Genomic DNA, 13319 nt, shown 5'->3' with positions numbered 1-13319 from the left:
GCTAGCGCGGCAGCAGGCGTTCACTTTCGCCCCCTCTACTCCGTCGAGGCGTGCACGTGGTGCGGCAGCCAATAGCAATTTAGGTGCCATTTCGCAGCTACAGACGCCGGCTTTTATCTGTTAGCCTCTAGTTGGGCGGGACTTTTCATGGGCTTGTACTGTACTCACCGAAAAACAGTATCGCTGCCTAGCGGACGCGGCCACTCAGGTGTATCTCAAACGGCAGCTAGAAAAGGGCTTTGACTTCGAGTTTGCGCGTGAGAGAATTATGTTTTCTTGTATATTCGAATTACAATCTGAAGCTATGATGTCTGCAGCTTGTGTGTAAGTCGTACTTTACGAATTTTCTGACACAATTTACATTGAGCAATTCAGTTAGTTCAATAACGCACTTGCGCTTAGTGGAGGGCATAAAAGGATGAGGATGTGTGCTGCACTTCCGCAAACGTGGGTGCGCGCATGACGTACGTCGCTTGTGGTGGTGGTTCTTGTCTAACATCGGCAACAGCTTTGCGGTATGTTCACTTTCACAGGGTGGAATGGAGGCGCATCTTTTCAATGGGCCATTTGATGCTTTCGCATCAGAAAATATCGCCCGAAAATGGAACCTCCGTTTAAAGAAACTGAAACTGGTTTGTTTCCGATATTTGTAAAATCTAGCATCTTTTGGTAGAATGGTTTAGGCATCCTTGCGTGAGGTTCCTGTACGCTGTAAACAAGCACACGCGAAAAACCGCGCTCGCCGCTTCCTCTAGGCGCTGACGACGACGACGAAGAGCTAATAGTGCGTCGAGCAGCAACGTGCAGACGAAAACGAAAAATTTACAGCTCGCGCATGTCCTCTGTGATCAGGCGGCACGCGCTGACCAATATCGGAGGCAATACTTTTCAATATCGGAGCGCCATACCTTTCAAACTAAAACGAATATACATACTTTGTCATTACGCCAAACAAAAGGAAAGGAAGGGCCTAAATAGGTTCCGAATTTCCACAGTCATCCAAGGTCGTTTGAAATATATGTATGCAGCCAAATGGCCCTGATATTAAAGTGCTCGAGGCACCCAAATTCTTCTTTATACAGGCCAATTCGTTGTAAAGGTCACACATCGCAACCACTCACACGAAAGAACGCTAAGCACATTCAAGAAAAAAAAAGCTTTATTCAACATGAATTCAAGAGACCCATAAGTAGCTAATCGTTTTGTGCACACTTTGTCTGCCAAAGTGTGCGGCTGTAGTCAACTTTATTGCACCCAGGGTAACAGCATACTCCCTTGTGAAACTCAGGGGTTGCGCGAAGCAAATCGGCAGATCGCTGGATGCCGCCATCGCCACCCTTACAGTAATAATTCTTGATTTGTTTACAGGATCTTTAGAACAATTGCATTCGTTGACGTTCACGTTCTCTTTGCCGTAGATGGCTTTGAAGACGCAGTTGGTCGTCAGTTATTACAACATCATGTCGTCATCAACTTCGTCTTATTCGACAGCCGTCACACCTAATGATATTTTACGACAAGCACGCTCGAGCCGAGCGATTCTTTAAACACTGCCGCAGGACTGCTGACGTCGGCAGGTTCGTCAAGTGCTTCGTCTGACACCATTATATGCTCTTGAGTCGGCAGCCTGTGAGATTGGGTGTGTTACCCTTGTTGGAAAGCCTGCATTTGCTTTGTATATAATGATTCACGTTTTTTCTCTGTGAAACATTACACTGAAAATAGAAACTTGCAGTGGTGAGATTCTGTGGTTAGAGAAGTTAAGCAGCACTGTCCTAGCTTTAAGCGAATCCAGCAGTCAGACTGAGTGTGGCCCACGATCCGGTGCTTTATGTCCAATGTATGCGCATTCAAGAGATGGCGCCGCTCTTAGACGTCAGCGTTAAAAACTCAAAACGATTTCTTTGTTGTCTTTCACTACTTACAATTTAGTTGACACTGAGCTTGATATCTGTGCCATCGATAATTAGCGTATTGTCATTATCATGTATCTTGCTTGTTTGCTTTATCTTTCTCCGCATATTTGTTCCAATATGGTATCCCACTGATAAAAAATACGACGACTTCGCCACGTGGAATGCCAAAAGAGGGGACGCTGTGAGGCAAGGGCTGACACAACAGTCATAATCTCTATGCACCGTTGGAGCTTAACGATGTCATAATACAGTGGTGATTTTATTTGGTGGACTTGGTGATCTTGCCGCGAGGCACATATCCAAAAAAAAGGAACTCCGCAGGAGAGGTCAAGTAAATGCATGTAGCCATGTTTGCTGCAGGTACTGCAAGAATAAATTTCGCACGTTCTGTCCGTTATACAACATTACGTTGAATGTACTCGGATGACATTCATAACGTCAATTCTATCATGGCTGGCAGGACTGTAGCAGCAGAACTTAAATAGAAGTACGCGTACTCTGAGTTGTTCACTTACGCCTCAACAATTGTAATTGTAAGAATTGTAAGTGTAAGTGTCCGTTTGAAGCTATTAGACATTCCTTTGCGTATATGAGGCTGTCAACCTGCAAACGAACACCTTTACAGAAGAAGTACTCGTAATTGTTTCCGACGTTAAATTTATTCTCGGCACAAATATTCACAGAGCTGAAATATCCACCGACACCCTAAGCAAACTAAAAGCAATGCGGCCCCACAAAAAACACAGAGCATCACTTCTGAACAAGCTATGCTATAGTATCTCTGCACTACTTATGTCTAAAAGAAATCATACCGATTTTGTTGCCTAGTTACCGAGACATGAACCGAAACGAGGTTGCGGGTCAAAAACTGTATCCGTAGTTCATTTATGTACTGGAAGTCAGATTTTCGGACCTAAATCTTTTCTTGCGCAAAATGCCCCGAAGCTATTGGCGAAATACATTGGACAGAGAATTCAATAACTAATTGCACAGTGCAGCCTCAGACCAATCGCATTTCAATAGAAATATAAGCAAGATATGTCTGGAAGGGGAATAGTATAGTTTGAAAACAGATCAAGGTGCCGAACACATCCGTACATTTTGGCGCTCAGTGAGCCACCAAAGTGCTACAATTGCCGAGGAGATTGCCCTCCATGATCTTAAAGCATGTTCGTATATATAAAACATAGAACAACATCATTTCACCCAGCCCTTTTTCTCTGCAACTGTGACCTTTTCAATAACAAAACAGTCATGTGTTTATTCAGTGATGCAGGCATGCTGGACATTGTGCCTCCGAAGCCTTGAAATCAGAGCGTCATCTCCAGTTGCAGATTTCAGCTGAGACGCTCACACACGAAGTAACGGCTTACAGGCTCTTGTGCGCAAATGCTCTTGCAAATCCAGAGTGCTTGGTAAAAGACACCTTTCAACATCGAATACCTGTTAATTGGCGTACACAATCCTTACGCTTATATATTTATAAGTATATCTTTCCGGCTCTTATACATTCAGTACCTTTAAGCCTCTACCAGTCAATCTGCCTTTTCCGTAGCAATACATGCTTAACACTGTTCCCATCATGCAATGTTCATAGCTCTCTATGGCCATTTTTGGCATTTGCTACTATAAACGCTAAATATCGATGTCAACATTGCCGCAAGGTAATTCCACTGGTCACTCATCCGTGGCAAACGAGGTGATTGAAGTGGCAAATAATAAGCTTACATGTGAATTTTAGAAGTGAAGGTGGGCAATATGCGTCAGTGTCTTACATTTATTCTAATAACAATTATATATATATATATATATATATATATATATTAGTTCAAAAAATAGAAGCACGTAGGAAAAACATAAGACTTTACTGACGTTTCCGCCGGGGTCCGGCCTTCATCAAGAGTGCGTGTACAAGCATACAGAGCTCAATTTATACCTTTTTGCCGTAAGGGTGAAAAGAGACAAGAAAAAAATATACAAAGTGAAAAAAATAAATACAAAGTAAAAAAAGAATACAACGAACACGTAAATGGAAAACTGCGCGTGCACAGAGTGGAATTATTTAAAAAAGTGAATACAACAAGGCTGTGAAAACAAGCTCCTAAATCGTGAGTATCCTAAATCGTGAACAAGCTCCTAAATCGTGTGGTCATGGGCTACTCGCGATTTAGGAGCTTGTTTTCACAGCCTTGTTGTATTCACTTTTTTTTAATAATTCCACTCTGTGCACGCGCAGTTTTCCATTTACGTGTTCGTTGTATTATTTTTTTACTTTGTATTTATTTTTTTCACTTTGTATATATTTTTTCTTGTCTCTTTTCACCTTTACGGCAAAAAGGTATAAATTGAGCTCGGTATGCTTGTACATGCACTCTTGATGAAGGCCGGACCCCGGCCGAAACGTCAGTAAAGTCTTGTTATGTTTTTCCTGCGTGCTTCTATTTTTTGAACTACTTCTGTGCCGGGTCCGGTTACTCTTTACTTCACTGATATATATATATATATATATATATATATATATATATATATATATGCCGTTTATTAAGTTAAAAGTTCGAAAAGAATCAAACCAAACAGTTCTGCTACCGTCGTCTTAAGCTGTCCAGGAGGGCTATTCTGTAAGAGCCCACCTAGTCGGCTGTCGCCGGCTGGCTCCAGCTGCACGAGCGAGAAGACTGGCTGGTTCCTTCTCCCTCATGTTGCTGGAACTAATTGCAGCAGCCGAAGTGGACAGTCCACTGGGTGGACTCTTACAGAATAGGCACTGCCTAACCGGCGCCATGTCTTTACGCTAGAGTAGGCCTCTTGGCGACACAGGCGGCGCATCACATTACTCCTAAGCAGGGGCCCCTTCCCACTGGCCGATGCGCGCCGTTGCGCGCTTTGTGTTGCCTGCACATTCTGTTGCCCGTTGCCGACCAGCAAACACTACGTTTTTGTACAGCTCGTAATAAACGGTTGTTTCTTTACGAATATGTGTTAACAGTAATATTCACACTTTATTGAAACCTTGCAATATGCTTAGGAACAGACAAAAAGTATTAAATAGGTTTGAGTGTGTCCGTTTTAGTCGCATAGGATACAGTGGAAAGCACAAACTGCATAAGACAGCTACATGTTGCAGTTAGGACCAAAAGCATAGAAATGAGCCTCGCGGTCTTGCACGGAATAATAAAGCAGAAATTGCCTGTACAGACATAATGAAAACCAGAAATTAAGTGACTAAAGTGATGCCGAGAATATGCAATGCAATTTCGCTTCCTAGCACCACTTTACGAAAACTCGAATAAAAAAATATGCAGAGAGGTTGCCGCTCTCCCGCAAAAAGCACGAATGTGAAGCGCTAGCTTCTGTGAGATCTTCCATAATTGGTTATGTGAGATCTTCGAATTTCAATAAAGTCATCTGAGAACTGCGTTATATTCAGCTTATATGCGTCGCCGCTGGCAATATATTTATCATTGGTTGCATACGTTTACCAATTTGAAACCTTATAGAGAACGCCAGAGGAACTGCTACTGCATTTTCTGTGACTGTGCCAGTTCTTTCCCATGTTTTCGTTACTTTATCGCTCTGTAAAGCTCCGTTCGCTGTTTATTTTCAGAGGCTTGCCCTTGGGCAGAATAAATATGATGTCACAGATTCGCAAACATACTTTCTTCATGCTGGCATTTCAACAAGGAACGATTGTAAGGGCCATGTATACAGCGTTCTTTGTCGGGAGGCGTCCTGGTCGAACGCTTGTCGCACAAAGGCGGCAAAGATAGTCTTGATGAAGTACGAGACAATTCTATAGCAGGAGCATTACGTTCACATTTTCAATACTGGAGTCATAAAATGCACAGGAATAACCATATGGCCGTTGTATTAATCAATATAGCCAATTGTGATATTTAGAATTGACATCTTGCTTTAAAGCACTCATGAAATTGTTTCTGAAGTTGCCCAGGGTCTTCATTATTTGGTCCCACCTTTTTGTGTGTGAACAGTTCAAATTACAGGAAAGTATGCCGTTCATGAACGAATAGGGTTTAACATTTTTTATTTTAACAATGTGCTGGTTAGTACATGAGCTCCAGCTCGCTGTATAAGCTGGGAAACCTCAAAACTCGCTAGCCTTGCTTGCTCTTCATTGGTGACAATTCCTCACCACAACTTGCACCGGTCTTTCCGGTTCATCGACGAGTTCACTGGGCACTTGAAGGTATCGGAGAAGGCCGCCATGTTTGACATAGGCACATTGACTCTAAAGAAAAGAAACACACGGGAATGAATTACCACGCAGTAAGGTATGATTTATTGATGGCGCGGAAGATCCGGTTGGTATCCCACCTTTGCCTCCACATCCTTAAAGCATGTCACGGGCTCTACAAGCAGATCAATGACCACATTCCAACAACGCTGGCCGCTTACTGCGTGTTGAATGTTTGAAAATGGATGTATGCTCTCTGCCAATATGAAAACGATCCCCGGGATAGGGTTCAATACCGGTAACTTTTCTTGTGCTTGGTTTCAAAGGGGAATGGCTCTATACGCACGTTTCTTAAACGGAATAACACAACAAATAATAGTCAGTGACGTTCTGACTTCCACGTTTTCAACAACTACTGTTCGAACCAAGGGGATGTGTTCTCTTTCATAGCGGCAGAGGGTACAATACGTTAGTACATAGTAGCTAGCGTTTTTGTAAATGGCGAATGCCTGAGCGATGCCCAATTCAATGAGTCCTGCGTGCAAGATCGTTCTGTTGGGCGAGTTGGTGAAACAAAGGATTAGAAGAGGGGAGAAAATTAACATGCACAAAATAATTTTCATACCGACTGGCGCCAGTATTTGTAACGACTACACTTCATATATGTATGTGTATAAAATTGCGTCCTCGTTCATTGGGTCCTACGTGGCTTGCATTTTAAATTTGCGTAATAAACATAATATATGCATAAATATAACTTGAAGTGTGCTGTCAACACTAACTCGCGTATTTCTTGGAGTTTCATGCACGGCGTACATACGCTTTCACTTCCGACATTAGGGCAGTCTCATTTTGTTGATTTAAAATTTCGGAGGCACAGCTGGACGGCCGCCTTCCTATGTCTCCTCATCTTGCTCTATTTTCCACTGCTTCAGTGAAGTATTTGGATGTACTTTTGACTGTACTTTCAAAGTAATTACTTTCCTCCGTCTCCCAACTAACAAAGCTTTGCAGGTGTGATTCTGCTGTCACTTCATAAAGATGAAATGGCAGAACTCATAAGGTAATGCCTTCAGGTGTTTTTGAACGCTGTTACATTATTTGTTTTATCAGCAGCCGTAGGAAACATTTGGGACTGTTTTATCTTAACGGACACTGGTGTGGAGAAAACAGGACTACATATATGAGGAACATTGCGCAGTCCTGTGGCACGTGGCACGTTTCGCGTCAAAGCGGCGAGGTGCTGCCACTGTCAGAACCACATTAACGTCTCCCCGGTAGTAGTGATCGAAGTCACAACTAAGCCGATATGACGTGTTTGAAAAAAATTAATAAAAAACTTGCCATACAAATTTACAAACTCGGGCGAACAAATTCTGCTCCCAGTAAACGAATTGTGAAGATTACTGCATGAGAAACTCTCACCTAATTCGAACAGTGCAATTTACTATATAGTCTGTTCAGTCAAACGACATTCCCGCCTTCGCACTTTCTTCTGTTGTTCTCGTACTTCCTTCCCAAGAAAATGCGAAGGCCGGAATATCTTTCGACTGAACACAGTGTGTTTATAGTAAATTATAAAGTTCGCAATGAGAACCACCCCAATTTCTGGTACATAGAGCCGGCCAGCACCGCATTCGTCACCAACGTAGTCTACCATCGCGGGACTGAAATAAATGCGTCGTCGGCGCTTCCAGAGCGAGCGCTGCGGAGGCAGATGAACTATAGCGATAGCGTTAGCCATTATGACGAGACCGTACGGTAAGTGTCATAGTTATGACGGACTCTCAGGCGGCATGCAGAAATGTTTACAGGGACAAAATTGCCAGGGCCGCACGTCACATTCTGAGTGGAGCGCACCAGCTCCCACCATAAATACAAACATGCAATATGCATGCAACATGCAAGGAACATGCATAAGTCCTTACGGGGCAATCAGCAGGCACACGCCTACGACCCAGCGCATGCACACCAGGAGCCGCGAGAGGGACGCGCTCAGCATTTCCATCCCGGGCCGATACCATTACCATTCACCCACATCCTACAACACTATCGCCTTTCGCGAAGAGCACTACCACCGCCTCATAATGCTCTGATGCGAGAGGAAGCCGTAATATGCCGGGAACGCCAAACAAACACTTATCCACACTTGAGCTTCAACCCCGATATACCCCCTGCGCTGTATTTCTATCAGTGCCCACACTGCGATCAATGCCCAACATTTTACTACATGGTACCAACTTTCGCAAGCACACCAGAGCTCACATCCACTACACACCCCACTACATGGAAATGGGAGGCAGCGCTCTCCAATTGCAACTCGATGGACCAGCTCAACATGGTCAATCGAGTGAGAAGAGCAGCTAAGGCCGCTGGACTTCTGGACTGAGGTACCACTCACTGAAGAGCAGAGGAGCTACCAACGCTCGTGTGCTCTTTTGTATAAAGTTTACTTTCTCTGTCTCTCGCACTTTGTTTCAGCTCTGCTTCACCGTTTTTGTAAAATGACGCAAAGTGAGTTAGTTGACTTACCTGTATTGAGATGGGCTGTGTGGGTCGTACTGAATTTGCTGCTTAAGGTATTCTGGTCGGCTCAAGCTGCACCACATCTGTGGGGAAAACAAAAGCACGATCAAGAGTTCCACGCAGTCTCGCTTTGAATGGCGGGTGCAGTGGTCAGTGTTGCTCATTCAAAAGAAAGACGTCGCTGGCGTGGGACGTACCATTCCGGTTGCGATGAAGAACAGCTGCTTCCCGGTGATGTTTTCTAGACCCTTTAGGCGAGTGTCTACGTTTCCGTACTCTAATTCTAGAAGTTTTTTATACGCCTGGAAAGCAGGAGAAAACTTGTCTAGGCGCCAGTGAGCAATGACGTAGGAAATGGAGCTGTTAGGAAAAGTCTAAAACGGTTATTTATATTTATAGGGAGTGCGGAAGGCAGAATAAGCAGATATAAACATGATTTAAGCAAAGAGTTTCATACAATTACTAGAGGGAACTGTAGCGCTCATTTTGTGATTCTTGAGAAAGTTCTGAGTTATAAATATTTAAGCAAACATAATTGAAATTGTGCGATGGTATGATTCGTACTCAGGACCTCTTGCACAAAAGCACGATATTGAAACCATTACGCCACTGAACGCATGAACAAGCGGAACCACTGCAATTAGCAGCAATTATGTGTGCTTGCAGAAGTCCTATGACTTTGTACATTAATAAAATATATTACTTTGAAGTTTAGTGCAATTTCGGCACAGATAAAGCGTAATAAACGAAGCCCCAAGAACGTCTGAAGCCCAAGCACCAAGATCAGAGAAATCTATGTGCTGCACATCATTGCCACGGTGTCTGAAAGATTGCAGCGCCACCGTTCCCTCTAGTAATTGTAGGAAACTGTGCATTTAAGTACTGGTCGCTTCCTCGTGGCCACGAAACTATAAATGCGAGTGCAAGGCCAACTGCAATGATATTTCGGACTGCATAATAAGCCTAGTTTAAGGTTGTTTACATATAAAGGAGTCTCTGTGCCTAATTTTACAATTGAAATACAAGCAGAAACGTCACGAAAAGTTCCCGATAGTTACCGTTTTTGAAACCAAAGGGGGGAAGAAAATGCTATTGCCGCTCGCCGGAAGTGACGCATTACTAGGACGTGCTGCTCCTGGACATGACCTCAGAGATTACGCAGCACCCACGGCTCCGCGTGGAGTGCTAAAAAATTTCGGAGGTGAAGTGTTGGGACTTGCTTAAGCGCCAACTGAATATATTTTATTTATAACCGACTTAACAAGAAATAAAATTCGTTGCAGTTGGCCTTTTGAAGTTTCAGCCATAGAAATGAAGTCATGATTGGTCGTAGTTTGCCTTTTCTGCATCTTTTTAGACAGCTAGCTAGTGTGTGCAGAATGGTTGAAAATCTGGGCATAACCCATTGCGAATGACGTTGAAAGAAAGCTGACCTAGGATCTTTCTTTTCTACTGTTTGTTTACCGGCGATGTTGTTAGAACCGCCAACAAAAATTTTATCTCGCAAGGATGGTTTCAAAGGAACCAGTTTCAACACACATGATGGGATTTATATAAAGCGGTTATTAAATACTCTACAAATAATTGTGATGCATACTCCTTTGTTCTTTTTTTTCATGATGCACTGCATCTAATGTCAGCCGTTGTTCGTGTTTAGGCACCGCATACGTCACTACGATTTCACGCAATATTACGGTTATGCACTGCATAGTTCACAAGCTATGCGGAAGTTGAAATGCGAAGTCTGGGGGATAGGCAATGCGAGTCGTCGAAGCAGTGATGTCAAGAGGACAGATTGCCGAGGAATCATTCATGAAGTGCGACACCAATCTATAGACATTCAATAAATATTTTCCCCATGCTTGTGACAGGTAAGCAAAGCTTCGCTTAATTAAATGAGCACGAAACCGACGAGCATATAAGAGTTATGTGATGAAGCATGACATTGAAAGCCATGTTCTTGCTTGTGTTTAAGCTTTACAAATGCGGTGGTGAAGACAATGGTAAAAACGACGTACATCGGGAAGAACAGGAACTGCGAGAGGCGACACATACTGCCCGGTGTGAAACACAGCACAGTGTGTGTAGAGATGCAAGCGGTTGAAAAATAAAAACATCGAAAATTTCGAAAAACAATTTTTTCTCGTTTTTTTCAACCAGGAAAAAATTGAAAAAAAAGCGAAACAAATCGTGTAACGTCGCAGAATATAAAACCTGCAAGGGAAATTGGTCAAAAAGAGGAGTTTGGGAGTTTTCCAAGCACCTGGATCCATCCACATCGCGTACTGCAGATTCCCCCCTTTTCTGCGGCATATAAAAGAAACTGGTTCGAGTTTGGAAATGTGCACACCAAGCTACGCAACACGCTCGTAGGGAATCGCGTGCAAAAACTTGTGTACGTGCACTTGAACCTCAATGTCCGGAAGGCTTCGTCCACTGCACAGCGAAACGTTGATGCGACAAGCGGAAATAAATCGGACACAGAGTGATACAAATGTCCGTTTTCACGCTTTGATGTGAAATAAATGCCTTGACATGAAATCCTGCCTAGATCTTGTACCCGGAAGCTCTGCCGGGACTTTTTTGATGCAGTAATGTAAAAATTATATTTTCAGTGTAAAAGAAATAAATGTGTCGTGGTTTTCATAGCTCTATGCACACCGCCGTTTTTTTTCAATTTTTTGTACTTTTCTGAAAAACATTGAAAAAAATTTTTTCACGCCCCTCAAGATTTTCTGAAATTTTACATCTCTAAGTCCCTGTCCTTCGTGCTGCACGTCGTTTTTACCATGAATTACCAGCGAGCCCAAGCTACCATCCTGGTTCAAGGAAATGGTTCCGATGGGGAAAACTTGCTATGCACATCGTCTTTTGAAAAACTCAACCCTCGGTGCAGCATTGCGTTTACGCCGCATGTAATTTTCAGGGATTTTTGTTCCTGCGATTCCATTTCACGCAAGCAAAGCGTCATGTAATTGGTGCAACTTACCTCAAACGCCAGACGGAGTCCACCGTTGTCAGCAATGTTCTCGCCCAAAGTGCTTTTGGCGTTTAGCTGCAGGGAGTTAGGGAAAGTGGATTGGAGAAAGTCAAGTTTTTTTTATTTGTTGTTTGGTTTAGGGGCTTAGTATAGGGAGGGAACTGAAACTAGAAAAAGCGAAAAAGCCACAATGACGCTAACACACACGGTGCTACGCACAGAAGCTAAACCGCAGTTATTTTAATGTGATCACCTAAACATTGGCCGAGCTAATTAGGACACAATAAAGTTTTTTTACGACCTTCAACAACCAGCCTTCAGTTAAGGCATGCCAAAAATGAAGTTGAGAAAGGTGGTGTTTCCCGTTCGTATCGTACAAGGGCAAGGATTCAACACAGAATGGTTTTCTACGGAAAACATAGTTTGCTGATGCGGCGTCTTACTCTTATGATGAGCTCACATACATAAGCTGTGCGTCCATAAATTTTGTTAACACAGCTGTATGTTTGAAATGTACGCGTTAGCACAATTTATAGTGACGTAGTTCAAACTCCACTAACTCGCAGTTTGTCTTAATCTCAATAACATTCAGCAGGATGCCGAACGCCATAATATTTCACACATAGTTCATGAATTTTATTTTTATACTGAAGACGAGCACTTTCTCGCGAACAAAGAGAATCTGAGCAGACTCACCGTCATATTAGCTTGTTTGTCGGTGATATTTCCGTATTGAAACTCGAAACATTTGGCCCTGTTGTTGAATTCAGTGCGAGTGCCTTTGGTCCACCATTGTTTCAAGGCACCTTCTGCGTCGAACTGACTTCCTATTGACCATCAAGATAAAACATCCCTGAAATACGCATTATTATACCCGAGATACATAAAAAAAATTATTACATGTCATTCTGTTCCTACCAATTTCACAAATTAGAGCGATCCTCTTCGATGCCACAGCCCGTGCTTCTGGTACCTTTAAGTACCCTTGTGGGCAACATAAGGGCATTCATGTTGTTCCTAATTGTGTAGTCTCTGTTATAAATTATTTGCTTTAATAAAAGTACGCAAGTTATGTTTGTTTCAGATAAGCTTTAAAAGGTAACGCAGCCTGCGCTTTCATACAGCAAACATGTCAGATTGGCAAAGCATGTCAATTGAAAATTTTGAGTTCATGATGATGGCGATTTCTAGAATTTGATTAAAAAGACGTTTTACACTGCATGACTTGGGCAGATCACAAACAACAAATATTTAAAGTAATGGGTACAACCGAAAACTATCTACATATATGTGAATAGTTGTTTGTTGTCCCCGGAATATTTTCGCGCAAACCTGTTTGTGTGAAACCGTATTCAAAAATACTTAAACTTCGTGCTCGCATTGTTGATGCATATTGAAGAAATATAGGCCAATTAGCTCGCTTTCAATATTGTATAAAATATTCACCAAGCTAATTTCCAGTAGAATCAACCAAGAGACCAGGATGGCTTCAGGAAGGGATATTCCACGATGGACCACATCCATGTCATTAATCAGGTAATGGAGAAATCTGGGGAGCACTGTCAACCTCTCTTTATGGGTTTCATAGATCATGAAAAGGCATTTGATTCAGTAGAGATACCAGCAGTCATAGAGGCATTGCGTAATCAAGGAGTACAGGAGGCATACGTGAATATCTTAGCAAACATCCAGAAGGATTCCACAG

General features: G+C 42.8%; 1 protein-coding gene across 1 annotated transcript in view; it reads right to left on the bottom strand.

Moving 5' to 3' along the window:
- Positions 1–5941: 5941 nt before the first annotated feature.
- LOC119432501 (neprilysin-4-like) overlaps positions 5942–13319 on the bottom strand; it is a 102240-nt gene continuing 94862 nt past the window's right edge. Inside the window, exons 15-19 of the mRNA XM_049658848.1 lie at positions 12311–12441; positions 11624–11689; positions 8832–8936; positions 8641–8717; positions 5942–6162 (exon numbers count right to left, since the gene is read on the bottom strand). Coding sequence (XP_049514805.1) covers positions 6063–6162; positions 8641–8717; positions 8832–8936; positions 11624–11689; positions 12311–12441 — 479 coding nt within the window. The 3' untranslated portion in view covers positions 5942–6062. The remainder of the gene's footprint in view (positions 6163–8640; positions 8718–8831; positions 8937–11623; positions 11690–12310; positions 12442–13319) is intronic.

Source organism: Dermacentor silvarum, chromosome 11 (assembly GCF_013339745.2).
Source record: "Dermacentor silvarum isolate Dsil-2018 chromosome 11, BIME_Dsil_1.4, whole genome shotgun sequence".
Taxonomy (NCBI): domain Eukaryota; kingdom Metazoa; phylum Arthropoda; class Arachnida; order Ixodida; family Ixodidae; genus Dermacentor; species Dermacentor silvarum.
Note: the sequence above shows the minus strand (reverse complement) of the source record. Positions and strands in the feature narration are given on the sequence as shown.